The 17010-nt window shown below is 39.3% G+C and overlaps 1 protein-coding gene across 1 annotated transcript; it reads left to right on the top strand.

Moving 5' to 3' along the window:
• The first annotated feature begins 9126 nt into the window (after positions 1-9126).
• Positions 9127-16143, top strand: pkdccb (protein kinase domain containing, cytoplasmic b). The gene is made up of 7 exons (XM_088925442.1): positions 9127-9825; positions 10866-10982; positions 11795-12066; positions 12483-12562; positions 12727-12834; positions 13897-14073; positions 15315-16143. Exons 1-7 carry the CDS (start codon positions 9226-9228, stop codon positions 15416-15418), a joined length of 1458 nt encoding a protein of 485 aa, XP_088781568.1. The 5' UTR covers positions 9127-9225; the 3' UTR covers positions 15419-16143.
• The last annotated feature ends 867 nt before the right edge of the window (positions 16144-17010 follow it).

Raw genomic sequence — 17010 nt, 5'->3', positions numbered from 1 at the left:
GCTATGGCCATATCCTTCATTTAAACTGGATGAATACAGGAGCATACAGTAGCATTCAGACAGTCGGTCTCTGTTGAAAGTAAATGCTTCACTGATGTGGTGGTGGTCACCAGTGTGGAAAGACCCCTTCAAACAACTGTTTTTCTCTCCCTAGTGGAAATTGGTATTATTCCACTAAATACCATTTCCCTGCTAAAGATCCATAGGATAGAGGCTCATATTAGCCATCACCCTGTACCGTCACTTATCCAGGTACTGAAAACTCCTCCATTCTCTAGGAGCAGGGGTACATTAAACCACATGGTGTCATATTTGGAGTATAGCTCAACTAGGCTCACAGACCTGGATTCAATAACCAGGTCTCCAGGAGATAGGAACAAAACATGACCTTTCAGAATGAAAGAGAAGAATATTTGCCTTTCCTGATTTCAGCTCAGTTTGTCACTGATAGTTTATTGATAAATTACAACACGCTTGACTTCAGGAAGTAAATACAACCTCTTAGGCTGGCCACACCCAACCAACACAGAACTTTCTATGAAAGAAGACAACAAAAATGGAAGGAGATTCTAAAAAAATACTGTGAAATGATAGTGAATTTTAAAACTAGTTTAATTATATTGCACTTGGCCCTTGTCTGCCTTTTGAGTACTTTCAACAGACTAAACACTGTAATTACTGAGCTTGAACCAGAGAACACATTAACCTCTATTCCCAGAAATTACATTTACATCTCCTCTTTTTTGAACCTAATCTATCATTTAAAACACTCAACCATAAGAGCCATCACTCCTCCAAAACACACTGTGTTGTGCTGGAAACTCAGCTGTGCTGCAATGTTTCTCAAGTGCTCTTTAATGCTCAGCTCTCTTGGACTATCCATTTGTATTCATGTCAATGCTAATTATTTCATATGCCCTTACTGACATTTTTGTGTGGTTTGTGATGGCTGAATGAAGCTGTAATCACTGTAATTTCAGAGAATAGAGGGATTTGACCAAAAATATGTGTCCTTGACTTTTAAGATGCATCTTTTCCAGAGTTGCTGATTTAAACTCTCTTTGTCCTAGGCTGTCCTGGAGTGACCTGAAAGCCTGTCAACCCATCTTTTTCTGCTATGGAGCACAAGACCAAAGATGTTTTTTTAACCTTTTGATTTTGGGACTGGACATACTTGATCCATTCGAAATTCTGAATACATTGAATCATTTATACAAAATATTCTGTGATTACGGGAGAAGCTACAATGCCATGTTGTGAAAATTGGATCCTTGGATCAATTAGCTTATCAATTAGCCCTGGGGCTAACAAGGCAGAATAGTCCTGGTTTCTAACTTTTCATGGATAACTACAGTAAACAAGAATATTTCGATTTTCATTTTGAGGTCTGCTTTCATACTACAAGAAAATGCCTGTCCAGAAATTTAGAAATGCAACTACCAATAATAAAACAAGAAAAAATACAAATAAGGACATCCATCCAGATTCAATCCAACATGAGATATTTCTTTCATTCTTCATGCACAGGGACAATTCCCGACCTTTTAATGAGAAATAATTTTTCATCACTATCCAATAATCTCTCTGTCAAAATCACAAGAGATTAAATTTTCTTTTTTTTTATTAAGTCTGTGTCCTGGGAGTTTCACTTCATATATGATATCTAAACAAGTCACCTTGTGAGAAGGAAGAGTTTTCCTCTCTGTCATATGGTGGCAGTACCAGGAATCTTATAGCCTTTTCACTGAAATTCTAGTATGCATCAAATGATAAATCTTCCAAATGAGACTTGGTCTTTTCAGCAGTTGTTGGTGTTCACTGCAGAACACTTAATTCTTTGTCTTTCAAGGAAAAGGGTGATTTTCCTTTATTTTAATCTCTCTGGTGTCTGTGTATTGGACTTTGAGCTAATGCCTGTTGGATTAAAGGTCAGGGTTCAAAGCAACATCTGCTGTTATTCACTAGTGGATTATTTCCAGACAGAGTGGTGAGGCGTGCTTAACTGGTTTATTCATGGCCCAGTAACCACTCTCAGATTGAGCTGAGCTTTGATTTTAGTGGAGAAGCACAGGGAAGTGACCCACAGGCAAACTGCCAATTCTAATTTCATGTGAGGGGTTATAGACACAGAATTGGTTCACGTGTCTTGGCAGGACAACCTACACATCTGATGATCATTTCCTCACTTGGGTGCTATTGGAACTACTGCTGTATGTTGTAAATACTTGAGTGTACTTGATTGTTATTATACTTGGCACAATGAATCTACACAATTTAAATCTTGGTTATTATTTTCCCTATAGAATACTTATTTTTACATTAATATATTAATGAATCAGAAAGTTCTCAGAGGGAACAATATCGAACATTGGAAACATATTAAACATATTCAAATAGTGTAATGCACAAAGACCAGTAATGTACCAGAGCTGTACCAGATTTATAAAGTATAAAGGAGGAGATGATCATTCAACATCACCTCTGTCTTAAGCAATATACTCCATCATTTGTCTTTTAATTCGCTCATGTGGGAAGCTGTCAGCATTAGTTACCTAATTTAGCCAAATTAAGTTACATTTTAGTTCACTAAATTTAAAGGAACAAATAAAGGTTAATTTCACGATGAAAAGTAGAACGAAAAATATGTTTCAGCTGTTGAGTTTGCTTCAGATGTGAGCAACAAAAGCTTATTGTACAAAAATATAAAATACACTATTCAAAATATGAGTATACTAGCAGACAATGCATTTATATTCTAATAACAGTATATTACTTATAATTATTTATGCTATAATGCTTTTATGTTTTTGGTCATGGTCACATCAATGTGGAATTTAGAGTGCAACAAAAGGAGTGGACTGCTGAATTGGTGATGTTTGACTGCCGTTGAGAATATTCTGCTAATGAAGACACTCAAGTAGGTGGCTGCATCAGCTGCATAGGCTACAAAGGAACAGGTAAAGGTTTATTCTATGCTGAAAGAAAGAGAAAAGAGACACAACGTTGCAGGTGTGTGAAAGTAACACCTTCACATACCGGAAGAAGGCTCCACAGTCGAAATGTTGTATCTCTTTTCTTATCCTTTGTGTTCTACTACTGACTGTTGCATATTGGCACATTAAAATTGGGTATTTTTTCTTTCCAAATACGTCTCCTGTTCGGCCTAGAGCCCGGAAATAATACGTTAGCTTCAGAATTCGCCATTCATATGAATGGGGCGTCAGGGTATTAGCGTGCTCATATACTGTCTAGAACGGGTTTACCCGTTTCCCGTTCTTTACAGAGTTTAACAGTGATGTTTTATAGTAACAGCATAGACAAGTTACTCTTCAGCACCCTGGAGAGCTTCATACCGCCAGTTTTGACAATCTCCGTGAAGTTGGCCCACCTACAGACAGCACAAACGATGAAAGCCGCCTCATTCGTTAGTGCTACGTTTGTGCTGGTTTGTGCCGTAGAAATTGGCGTTTGTGCTGCTTTCGTTTCCGAGATATAGCGTATAGATATATACGTCACTCAGCCGCCCTACAATGTCGTAGGGAAACCAAACCGGTTTCATTCGTTAGTGCTACGTTTGCTGCTTTCTTTCCCGAGATAAAACGTCTTGTTTTCCCGGTGATCACGTGACCATGCACGGTAACTTTGACCTCCAGTGACCCGTTTGCCGAGTTCAAGCGCTCTGTTACAGTTTAGCTCGTACGCTTAACATTTTAAAGACAATCAATATCCATAAACATATTAGATGTGAATAATATACTTTGACATGCCAACAAATTAACCATCTACTGTATGACATAAATCTGTGGTTGTAATGCATGTAAATTCACCGTGACTGTAAGATTATGTATTTTATTTTCTAGTGCACATTTTCCTTTTCTTTCCCTACTATGACACGCTGTTGCCAGACGCGTTACTGTGGGATACCAGCGCGACAAGACCTCCGCAGCATGTCATGATAGGGACCACATGTATATCGCATGTATATGGTGACAGTGTATATCACGACTGGCACCTTGCTTCCATGCCACCCTGGCACTGCTGTCGCAACAAAGGTCGCATATCAGGACATGATACACCCAGATAATAAGTGTCCCGATATATGGACTTTGTGTCCCGACATGGGGGCGGGGCATTTATCAGGGTATGTCCTATCGCGATATACGGGCTTCATGTCGCGACATGGGCGTGACAATTTTTGTCATATCGCGATATATAGACTCCATGTCGCGACATGGGGAGTGGGCGTTTTGGCTGGGTATGTCATATCGCGATATAGGGCATTTCATATCGCGACATGGGGCGGGGCACTTTTGCCGGGGTATATTATATCGCGATATGTGGACTCCGTATCGCGACATGGGGGTGGGCATTTTGTCGGGGGTACGCCATATCGCGATATGCGGGGTCCATGTCGCGACATGGGGGCAGGGGCGTTTTGTCGGTGTATGTCATATCGCGATATAGGGCATTTCATGTCGCGACATGGGGGCGGGCAATTTTGCCGGGGTATATTATATCGCGATATGTGGACTCCGTATCGCGACATGGGGGTGGGCATTTTGTCGAGGTACGCCATATCGCGATATGCGGGGTCCAAGTCGCGACATGGGGAGGGGGTGTTTTGTCGGGGCGTTATGTCATATAGCGATATATGGACTTAATGTTGAGACAGTGGTACCACGACAGTGATGCGCCAGTCGCAATGGGTATCGCGATGTGATCGTGATGCGCGCACTCCGTGACTATCAGAGTCGTGAATGCGCTGTGGATACGATGACATTCTTTGTCTGCTATTCAGTTTTGACCTCAGTGCGACTTCTCTTAGTTTGATCAGTAATTGGAAACCAATGGATGTGTTACTGTATATCCAGCGTGCTCATACAGCACACACGGTACATACAGAACTTCCGCTGTGGCGCTTTACCCAATCAGAGTGTCGATTCTCACTCTTCACCCAATCGTGGCATGAACTGTTCGTGGGTTTAGCCAATCACGGGTCTGAGAGCTGTTCAAGCTAGCAGCGCCTGGTGGATCGGCTTGTTTACTGTGAATGAGAACCTATTTTTAAAATGCTTTACTTATTTGCAAAATAACTACATCGGATTATTTTTTAACGTCTTTATTGATTCACAATATCCCGTACTCTTCGAAATAAATACATTTTTTATTTGCAATATAACTGTCTCCGCTGCTTTCTGTAATGAATACATGGTATTTGAACAATTTTGATTGTATATTTAAGGTAGGGGAAACACCTTCTGCTTTGTACTTCAAAAATGAATAGAAATGTAAAGTCTATGATCCTTATATTATTATGCTTGTGCTTTCAATTTTGTTTTTAATTGTTAAATTGTATCGATCTTGAAACGATCGATCTTGAAATACCTAAAAATGTAAATATGGGCTCTCGTGTTGTACCAGCGGTAATTTGGAAACTGAGTGAGTGAAAGAGAAACTACACAAGCAATACATTTTCGGGAACATGGTTAAAAATGAAAAGAAAACAGCTAACCCAGTGAACTAACATAGTAACTCCTCCCTAAATGTAAGACTGTTTAGACCTATACGGAGTACAGTACAGTACAGATCATGCATAGAAAGCACGGGGAAGCGCACTATTAACAACAAGTGGAGGCATTTTTTGCATGGTATTTGTGGGTGTCTGGAATAAACTACCCACCCAAGCTGTCAAATATGATACCTTGGCGTGTTTTAAATAATGTCTCCTGGGGCTACCAATAAAATAATAAGTTATTCACGTCGAAAGACCACCTGTCGTTTCTAACCTTTCTTAAGTTTTGAAAGTTAGATAAAAATGTAATTTATTATGGTCTATATGTTGTTGTGGAACATGCTAAGACAAATGCTTGATTTTATCATTAAATTGTTACGGTAGCACCAAATAAATTCGAATAAAATAATTAAAATAATACAGAAAATAAAGTTGTAGCAATTAAGATAACTTACTGACATGAAAATCACATACAAGAAATGTATAATGTAAAAGATATTTCTCTCATGCCCATTAATCCATGGGCAAATTTTATATGTTTAACATGAAATTACTCAGAGCACAGAAGCAATCTACAACGAATTAAACTTTAAAAACCTCGACAACTGAAGATTTTTACCGTCAATTCACAATTGAATCCATTAACTTTTATTCACGACCATTATCGTTTTCACAATTAACTGTATTAGAATTATTTCATTTACTATAACCTAATTGTTAAGAGAATTCGTCCGTAGGAAATGTAGCAAAAGCGCCAAGAAGAAATGCTTTGAAACTGCAAAACGGAGCTTTATCACAAGTGGAGGTGTTATTCACACTTTTGTGATTTAATGAAGAGGGGGTACAGAAACATTAGGAAATTACAAACAAATGATCCACATTACAGTATATTAAAAAAAACAGCGAAAAACGCTGATTTAAAGGTATCTGCATAAAATATTAGTATTAATGTTTCTATAAGGGCACTTATAATAAACTCCGATTGCTATTTTTAAATGTGTACATTGAAATATCCGCTGATTATTGCATTTAACCGAAAAACAATAATAAAATCACAATAATATACAGACTTTTTCCCATAATGTATATGCTGTCGCCAAGTTGCTCGATCTGTGATGACTCCTATCTACCGCTAGACGTCGCCAAAACGGTCTCAAGACTGCTTAACATTTAATTGGTTCTTTCGGTCATGGACTATTACTACTATATAGCCCTTTTCTGTCACTCCGCTCACCTGCACCCACCTGGATTATGCGACGTCAACGTACGCTCACTACACGTCAGCTATCAGAGGGAAGGAGCACACAGTAATAAAGCTAATTCATAGATGGGTATTATTAGGAGGCTATGACTGGTAAAGGCCTGGTGGAAATTTGGCCAGAACACCGGTTGTAACACCCCTGCTAATTTCCATAACTTGATTGAAAAGATTGTGGATTTCTCATCCGGGGTTAATCTTTAGGTATTGTTGCAATCAAAATTGATTACAGTTTTTAATGCTTGGTGAGAAGCCCCGACAATTTCCGATTTGCCTTCATCGACTGTTATTTGGTGTTTTCCTCGGATATTTTAATAAATAACGATTTAGAAAAAAGAAGGAGCAGAGTGCAAAATCAAGTTTGTTCGCTTAATAAAAGTAACCAGCGTCATTTAGAGTACATGAAAGCACGTTAATATGAGTTAATTACTGCGTATGCTGGAATTATCCTTTTTGAGTAAATTGAACAAGTCTACACTTAAAAGAGTGAATGAAAGAGAAAGTGAATCTTTATATTGCACAATACTGCTCAAAACAGATGTTAGATTTAGATATTAGATATTTTGTGATATAGAATTTGACCATATTAATGATGTAAATAGCTATATAGCATTACGGAAATTTGCAACGGGAATCAAGTTGATTCCAACTTTATGAACTCGTCTCAAGATCTGATAATGACCATTATTTTGAATTAATTTAAAAAAACAAACGCACATTGAAAAAATGTTCGAATCTTACTGTACGTTCAACTACCATGCAAATATGTTCAGTAGAATTATTTATGATGATATGTTGAAATAATAGGTTATGTTACCAAGAAACAAGCAGTGGGTCAAACAACATCATAAACATAAGCCTAACATTAACCGTATCTTAATTTTTATCCTCTACAACTGTTAAATTGTTAAAGCGAGTGAACTCTGCAGCTGTTGTGGGCAGAGCTCTATACAAGACAGAGGGGGAGAGAGGTCGTTGCCTCTAGGTGGCGCCCGCCACCGCAGCAATGTTATAGATACACAGACCACAATGAAAGGGAGGCAACGGACTGGTGTAGATCGTCGTAAGTAAAATAAACTTTCTTGTCTGGTAAAACAGTACTGTTAAAATAACTGTAATGGAACAGTCATGCTTTAAAGTAAGTCGTTTTAAAAGGTGTGTAGATGGACATTATACGTTTCATCTACTGATACTTGAGTTATTGGTTTGTGCAATGGGTTTCTAGTAATTTACCTGTGTGCAGCACATAAGGCCCTAAAGCCCAGCGACAACCAAACCGGTAAATTCCAACCGCCACAATTTTCATTTTTTTCTTGATCTTGACATTTAAACAAATCTTCAAAACGAGGATGCTTTCTTCCGGGTTTAAATTCGTATATACATATAAACGTACACAACTGTAATCCAGTACTGATCACATGTACCACATATCTAAAATTATGAATTACTTGGAAAATTGTTAGGACAATTTGGGTTTTCTTCTTAAGGTGGTATACAAAATGTAAACCATTATGTATCTATGCCTGAGTTGCGACTGTACCGATGAGAAATGTTGCAGATGTTATCAGTGCGTTTTAAAATTTAAAATTTTGCAGGTGTTGCAATATATTTGTATATTCTCTCTTTTGATATACTGATTTTCTCTATGTAAGGTACTCGCCAAGAAACAGCAGCAACGTGTTTAATATTTGGATTTTCTCCGTTTCTAAAAAGTCTTCTTAATGCCAAGTTCTTTTCAGTCAAACCAAAGTAAAACATTATCCACTAAAATAGGAAAACGCATATTCTAACGTTTCAATATGCAGAAATCTACCCCCCTCAAAGGTTGTTTTGTCATGGGTATGGCTCCGAATTGCTATATACAGAGATGGTGAGCTGCTGTTTGGCCAGATGAGTCAACTTTCATTTTTTTCTTTCTATCTGCTCTGGTATGAGGTGAAGTTTTGTCTGGAAGACAAGAGCAGCCAGCGTTACCAGTGGAAGTGGTAGGTTGTTCTTATAATACTGTAACGCTACGGGGGCGCCCACGTGAACCCCGTAGCGTTACAATACCTATCGGATAATACTCGACCGATTATATACCTTTGCACAAATCTACACAAGCTCGCAAATTTCCAAAGTAGATGTATTTAAAGCTTAAGTCAAATAGAAAAAAAAACTGCACATTATTGTAGAGGAACTGCAATGTGTTCAATTTTGTTAAATGTACCTTTTTCATTGCTGCAGCAGTGACACTGGCATAGTGTACGCGTAGATGGGCGGCTGTGCCGTGGACTGGGAGGCGCCAGAGTTAATTAGAGAGAAGTCACGCCTTCTCGGGGTGTTGCTTGAAGCTTGCAGTGACAAGCAAGTCTTCAGGTTAACATTATTAGAGACTCAGAGAGAGAAGGAGATCGCCTGGATCTGTTCAGACTGTAAACATATATAAAATAATAATATCATCTAATTGCACGAGATGTATAGTCTTAGCATCCCTTTCTGTGCTGCAGCACTTACTGTTTTCTTATTTACGGCTTCCAGGTTTTTCTTGGATAGCAGACACTTGCACGTTGACGAGGGGGATTCTGTCAGTGGCGCGTCCGGTTCGACTGCTGTCTCACAGCAAAGTCCCATCCTAAAAGAAATCAAAGAAAAACACAGGGAACTGTTGCCTTACTATACGGAATCCACGAAAGAAAAACTTCTGAAACTCCAGTGGAAAGAGCGAGGAAGCGGTGACTCCAATTCCTTAACGAAACACGGGCTGGCCAGGACGAAGGCGAAAGATATTCTGGATGTGGAAGAAAGCGCTGGTACCGGGATGATTGGTTGCGTGCAGCTCCGTTATTTCAAAAACGTGGATTTTTTGGGCTCGGGATATACTAAGGCAGTTTTGAAGGCTGTTTCTCCTGAAGGGTTACCCGTTGCCCTCAAATCCGTGAACGACAGAGGTACTGACATGAAAAGATGTCTGGAAGACTTTGGAGACGTGGAAGGCTGCTACGAGCTGGTGTCCTACAAGCTGATAAAAGAAATCATGTTGTTACAAAGGCTTCAACATCCCAATATCATTAAGGTGGGTGTCGTCAAGATACATTCACCTCAGATCTATCACCTGTGTAGAACTAAGTGAATTGTCGATACTTTTTCCTAGCACTTTGAAGTTAGTAATAGCTGTAAGTAAAAACCAAAATATTCGTGTAAGACAAAAAACAAAATATTCATAACTGATAAAAAATTTGTCAGCGGTCAATAAGAATTGTAGTGATCTAGAGAGTGTCGAAAGCAAAGTTTCTTGCTGTTAAAAAGATCGCACGGTCGCTTATCGAATACCTTAAAATTATTTAAATGTAATTTGCGGGCGTCTTCTTGTCCGGAACACAAGATTGGTTTAGTGTAATTTAATTATCACCCACTTTGGCAAATTCTGTTTGCAGTTACGCCCCGTCTCCAAAACAATTAACAAGCCAAATAACAATGAGGATTCGGGGTCTGTTAAAGACACTGCACCCATTTTAGGTAATTCTCTTTAGCAGACTGCAAATCAAGATAGCTACTTTCGACAAATGACATTTAAGGCCTCCATCACTCATTTAAACACATTAAGTAACGTTTCTTTACAAGAGCTTTTCCTGTCGTTCCAATGTTCGCCTGTTTAAATGTGATCTGATGATATTACAATGTGTTTTAAACTCCACATTATGGAGTAGGGTGCTTAAAAACCGGTTTGTTAGGTAGAGAAATGTCAATAATCACATTATCTCATCATGGCACTTTGTGAAAACCTTAGAAATACATCACTTTCAAAGGATTTCTTATTGAAGTCTCTTGCTTTCTTGGTCTCTTTCTGCCTGCCTGACTACCCATGTATGTGTAGGTAATTTATTAGAAACCGATATATTTTCCTTGTCTTATTCGATCAGTTCTTTTTTTATATGCAGCATATACAATCCAGAACATTAAACAGAAAAAAAGGAATAATAGTGACGCAAAATAATGTCTGTTGCAGTGAGGCTGGTAGAAGCACTGCATTGCATTTCTCGGGGTGGGCAAGGTTAGGGGCACGCAGCTCAGTGCTTTCAATCCCTGGGTCTTCCTCCTCCTCTCTCCCTGAAGCTCCAGGGTCACTGCCAAGGCACGGACTGGGGCAGCGGAGTCACCGCAGCCCTGGAGCTGGGCTCTCCGCTGCAGATGATCCAGCTTCTCCAGAGCCCCTGGGAGGAGCGCTTTCGGGTAAGACAACAACAGCCCCCTTCTCGCACTCCCTGGGGTATTAATCCATCCTGCTGAGTGGACCTGGGGGAGCAGAGGGCATGCATTGCCTGAAGACCATTAACCAAACCCCTTCCCCCATCCGCCTGCAGCCTAGAGTCGGGTCAGGTACTGATCAAACACAGACAGGGGCAGATGGTCCCCAGAGAGTCTAGTAAACTGTGATTCCGTGCTTCATCCAAAGCTGATATAAAATCACGGAGCATATTAAAATGAGAAAACATATTCAGCACTGAGGTCAGTGTACATTTTTTTGTACAAATGAGCAAGATGGACTGAATAACCTACTCTAGTATGTACCTCTTTTATAGGCTATTTTTATGAATCCTCAAAGAATGCTAGCCTAGCCTTACAATGCGATAGATTCACTTTCTGCATTTTGTCCATCTTTTTAACTATCATGTTTGAGAAATGACTGGGACAAGTCAGGGCTTTTCTCACACACTGAACCGAATGCGCTCAAGAATAAGACAAAAAAAAGTTCATGACAAAGATTGGCTTAGGTTTAGCAAGTAAAATGTTCCTACAAACTGGAATAATAGCATTTTTCACATGTATTTAGTTTCAGTCATCTCTGCTCCGTATTGGTCTGATTGAGATTTTGAAAAGATAGAGGGGAGTAAATCTAACGAGTTACTCAGTGGCTCAGCTGTGTCTCCAGTCCGACAAAGGCATTTTTGTACCTTGACATAAGTGCCTGATTTTTCACTCTGACTGACGTTCTCTAATGTTTCTTTCCTGACAAAGGCCTCTGACTGGTTCTCTGGTTTCAGATCTGCCTGAGTCTGGTGAGGCTGCTCCACTACCTGTCTCTCTCCCCCCTGGGCTCTGTGGCTCTCCTGGACTTCCAGCCCAGGCAGTTTGTGGTGGCGTCTGGAGAGCTGAAACTGACAGACCTGGATGATGCAAGCACAGAGGAGAGATCCTGCAGAACGGACAGCGACTGCACCCTTACCTTTCCACACAGAAACTTCACCTTTCCCTGTGCTGCAGGAGGGATCTGTGAGGGGCTGAATGAAAAAACTAACCTGTACAATGCCTACAGGTATTGCAGTTCAGTTAATGTTCTTTTTCTGCGAGGGAAGAGGAAATTTAATGATTAGAGCTTTGCACATTAATCACTTGAAACTCAAAAAACTCTTCACTTTTTTTTGGTTATTGCACATTACATGAACTAATGTTTCCAACACAGTCCTTAATTGTAGTTTTTGTTAATTGCTTATGAAGTGTGCAGTCTTCTTGCTTTGTTGCTCCTGTTGGAAGACTGCTTTGTATATTGTCACACTGATATGTGCGTTTTCATTTTTAATAGTTTTAAGGTGCACAGATGTGCAAATCATTAAGTTTCTTTACGGTAGATACCAGGTTTGGTGTTAAGAGGGTCATGCCTCTGTGCCTGAACATTGCCTGCTGTCATTATTATAACCGTGTTTAAAACAGAAAATGGTGTTTGTGTTCCAGGTATTTTTTCACATATCTACTGCCTCATCGTGCGCCCCCAACCCTACAGCATCTCATTGATAAAATCATGAATTCAACAGGTAAGAAAAAAATGAACTTTCTTGTCCTTTTCGATGTGAAAAAATCAGAACTTGGCAGAAACCAGGAGAGCAGATGCAAGATTTTTATTTTAAGAAAGTCCTGTGATCTCATCAGTCAAAATTCCATTTCAATTTAACTGCTTCACTGGTGTTCTGTTTTATAGGAGAGCTGAGGAGTGGCATAAATGAAACTCTCGAAGGGTTTGAAGAAATATTACAGATATACAAGTCTGGGCGATACCTGAACAACTTGCCACCATCTTTATTAAGAGGTAAATCTTGGTGAAATGCTCGTATATTTAACATCCTGTATTCATGATTCTTGGCAACAAGGGCCTCTGGCATAACCCTAAAAGTAATTACTGCTCATAACTGTGAGGAGCACTTAAAAATAATAAATTCCCTTTTACTTTCTTGCTGTAAACCAGTTCAGGGAAAGAGAACCATTATACATTGCCCTTTGGAGCATTAGATATTATGAGGACTGTCATATTTTCCATTCACTACAAATTTCAAACCAGTTTTTATGTCTGGCTGCTGTTCCGATGTGCCAAAAATGTGTTTTATTCATCCTCCTTGGGATTAGTTTTGTCTCAAAGTAGAATATTCGTGTCTAATTGTTCAAGTAACGGCTGCACTTAATATATAAACGAAAAGCCCTCCATTTTCTTAGCCTCTGTTTAGCATATGTGAAGAACTAACAAAAATCCCTAACTTTTCACCACATGTCTTAAAGCACGACATAAAGGAGGAAAGTAGATGCTGAAAATAATGGTGACCAAGTGATTTTTTTCCCTGTCATGTGGTATTTATGACTGACACATTGCGAAGGGATGGGTGATAATTTTAGTAGTTTCCCCTGGGAATCAGTGCATACCTGCCTGTTTCTCATATCGCACCAGCAAGTAGTCATGAAGACAATATTAATGTTAAGAACTCAGCAGCAACAGCAAGACTTCTTTGGGTAAGAAAGATGGTATGTATGTGTGTTTTTATAAGAAATTTTTTAATAGAAGCACAGTGTGAGACTGAAAGTCCACTAAAAGCCAGTCAGAGTTTGGTAGACAGCCCTCATTTCTCACTCTGAAGCAGCTTACTGTTTGCAGAAAATTACTTGGTGGAGCGTTTGTTTTCCATTAGTATTCCCCTGCACATTTCCCACTGAACACTTAGGGTGAGTGCATGCCAGTATGTAATACAACACCCTAGCTGCTATTCTGACCATTACTAAGAAGACCTCTGTTAAGTTTTCTATTTAATGGCCTGGTAATATTTTGCAGATGAATTTGCCACGCAGGCTAATTTGAGACAAATTCTTCTTCTTCTTCTTCTAGGTTACACTCTAGTGAAGGGGAAGAGGCCAGTGGATAGTGTTGATTACAAATGTTGGCCATCTTACAACCACCAGGGATGCGTGTTGTCTGTGCACAGTGCCAGGGAGGCAGCGCACATCTGCAGCTCCCACCCCCAATGTACCAGCTTTTCTGTGAGCAGCCAGAGGACATGGACAGGTGAGCTCCCGTAGGGCAGAAGGAAAGATTTCTCTCACTGCTTTCAGAACAATCGAGGGCAGTGTTTCTCGTGGTGTGGTGTAACAGCTTAGAAGTGCAGTAAAATCCTGGAAATGGTATGGAAAAAGCCAAATATACCATGGGGCAGCTTTAGACCCCTTTGGTTAGTTTTCTAAAAATGAGAAAGTTCACTGTGATGTAGCGCCACTGCCCCAGTCTGTCTCCTAATCAAACTTTCCATTTTTGACCGAATGCATTGACAAAGGAAAACTGCAGTGCAGCTTCCTGTAAAAAGTGGGCACTGTAGCTTGGGGACCGCATGGAATTTGTCTTGAGAGTCACTGGTCTGGCTAATCCATAGTGGTTAATAATTGTTTTGCTACGCAGTAATGAAGGCTGCATTGGGGGCATAGGGGGGCAATTATGGCAAGTGAAGCCACAGATACAGTTCGCTCCAGTTGGCAGTAGTTCCTCTTGTAGCACCAACACACATTCATGCACTTTTGCTTAGCAGGGGCCCACAGTGTAATGGCAGGGGCTTTTTTTCAGTCAGGGGTTTTGTTAGCAGCCTTGCAATGGGTATTTGCTGCCAGTGTGTCTGTGTGTTACCCCTTATCATAAGAAACCATGACGGTTTTATGCCATGTATTAATGTCAGTTTAACTTCCAAGACATATTTCTTCACAAACATAAGGAGCGGAAGCAAAGAATAAGTAGATAACTCCTGACTTTTTTGGAAATAAAGCTTAACATCATTCACATTCTTGATTGTTTGATCTTTGCTTTAATGGCTTTGAGCAAAAGCTCTTTGGATTCTTCTTAAAGCATTCCTGCTATCACATAATTGTACTTAAACTTTTAATTTCAGCCTAATGTTGCAATGATATAATTTACTAAATGTCTTCTATAAGCTGAAAGTCTCTTCTCTCACTTCTGTATTTGTGTGGTTCTGCAAAGCAGCCTGAAGCTTAGATCTGGTCTTTTAAAGTGTGAAGGAGCCTTTTAATACTGCAAAGGTTTTCATATTAAAGATGACTGCAGTTGTAATTTCAGAGTCAGCCTCCCCCTAAAATCAACCACAGAGAAAATTACCACTCCTCAAGTCCCTGGAAATAAAAAGTGTTTGATGGTGAAGCATATCTTTAACATTTGAACATACTTAAAGTCACAATGCAGATTAATTACATTTAATGCATTTAAGTATATTAAGTGTGATTGTGTTTTTTTTCCCTTTTCTGCAGGGCGGTACCTAGCATCGTTTAGAAGTGGTTTCAGAGATCTGATACCAGATGTTAAATCTGCTCTGTATGTGAAGAAAGTCTGTGGCTCTGAGGCAGTGGCATAAAGAAAAGCATAAAGCATAAAGAGAGCTGGGACTGAAATGTTTGAAGTAAATTAATAAGATATATTTATAAGTATTTGCACTCCAGTTGTTTGATCTCCATGCCAATATTTCGGTTGCCAGAGACTGTTAAGGGATCTCCCTTGAGGTATATAATTAACAAAACCCTGCTGGCTCAAATGTTGTGCTATTTTGTTGTTGGATTTATGATATAGTTGTTCCATACTTGGTGTTGCAGCTTTAAGGACAAACTAAAATTGAAAGGTTTCAAAGCCTGAAAAACAAATGCACAAATCCACTTTGATCTTTATGAGATCTGAACCCTTGTGCTGGATTTTTGATACATAAAAGGCAAAAAAATAAAGTGTACTTTTCTTAATGAGCTTGAAAGATCAGCACCCAAAATAATAGAAAGTGATGGGTACAAAGGGCCCAATAAGAGCAACACAAACATTTCCTGAATTGACGTTCCTTATTGATCACAATCACATATTTAATTGACATGGTTAAATGCCATTTTCAAGGCAAAGTGCTGTTGATGTACTACACAGTATACTGTGTGTCTGTCTGAATGTGCAGCAGTAACATAATTGCACCTTGTGGGTGCTATTGATCTTATAGGTTTGAATTGTCAATTCTTTCAGAGAAAGAGATCTTATTTATTGAACTGAGTATGTAACTGTATGGAGAATTTTGTAAAGAACGAGAATAAAATTTCCTGTATGAAACAGGTGTTGCTTTTGTGTCATACATTTAAGGAACTGGTCACTTCATATTTTGTTCTAACAGTAGTGAATAAAAAACACATTTTTGCAATTCCTTTCATTTCAATACACCTATGTTAGATTTTAAAAATATAATCAAACAGAAACAGGCCTCTGACAGCCTGGGAAGAGCTAGCTAAGATGTCATTCTTATTACAAATACGAAATTCCTTTTTTTCCCTCAATTGTTTTCACCGAATACATTTTCATTATTATAAAAGCCTTGACACGATAAAGAAGTATAAAAATGGTCCATTTTCCTTTCATACTAATTTTTTTGTAAGTGGGAAAAAATGTTTCTCATCCCTTTTTCTCAACCTCATTCAGGAATGAGATGATCCCAAAAGGGTGAAACCCCGCCATTCCGTGCACAAAACTGAGAGAGCAGGAATCCATGCAAATTGTCACCTGTAGCGTCATTAAAAGTTAATTATTCCATTTAAATGCTGTTTCAACTGAAACCTTTTGTCATGGATAATTGACTCCTAGCATAATGCCAGATTACAGCCAGAACAATTAAAGTAAATGTCTTTTTAGCACATGAATGGTAACCCATCTGCCTTTTAAGGATTTAGCATTCACTTAATGCATTAGTGCGATCCAGTGATAAGCAAGGGTGGCCTGTCCACAGGCCAGGCTGGAGTAAACTATTGTTTCCCAGTAGCCCCCCAGTTTCTGGGCATGGGGTTACCGATAAGGGCGTTTTCATGTCAACATATGAAACAGTCAAATGAGTGGATGGTGATACTCAGCCCAATGGAGACATGCTGATGAATCTTGGGTGTACACGAACTGGTTTTCTTGTTTCTGACAACAAAGGGCAATGTCCCT

The sequence above is a fragment of the Atractosteus spatula genome, chromosome 9, assembly GCF_055471065.1.
Source record: "Atractosteus spatula isolate fAtrSpa1 chromosome 9, fAtrSpa1.hap1, whole genome shotgun sequence".
Lineage (NCBI taxonomy): Eukaryota > Metazoa > Chordata > Actinopteri > Semionotiformes > Lepisosteidae > Atractosteus > Atractosteus spatula.
Note: the sequence above shows the minus strand (reverse complement) of the source record. Positions and strands in the feature narration are given on the sequence as shown.

What these genes read in the sequence shown, in the direction of transcription:
- pkdccb (XM_088925442.1), top strand. Translation starts at nt 9,226, where the DNA reads ATGTATAGTCTTAGCATCCCTTTCTGTGCTGCAGCACTTACTGTTTTC. An exon ending in CCTGGGAGGAGCGCTTTCGG is followed by an intron (nt 10,983 to 11,794) that starts GTAAGACAACAA and finishes CTCTGGTTTCAG; the next exon opens with ATCTGCCTGAGTCTGGTGAG. An exon ending in CAGCCAGAGGACATGGACAG is followed by an intron (nt 14,074 to 15,314) that starts GTGAGCTCCCGT and finishes CCTTTTCTGCAG; the next exon opens with GGCGGTACCTAGCATCGTTT.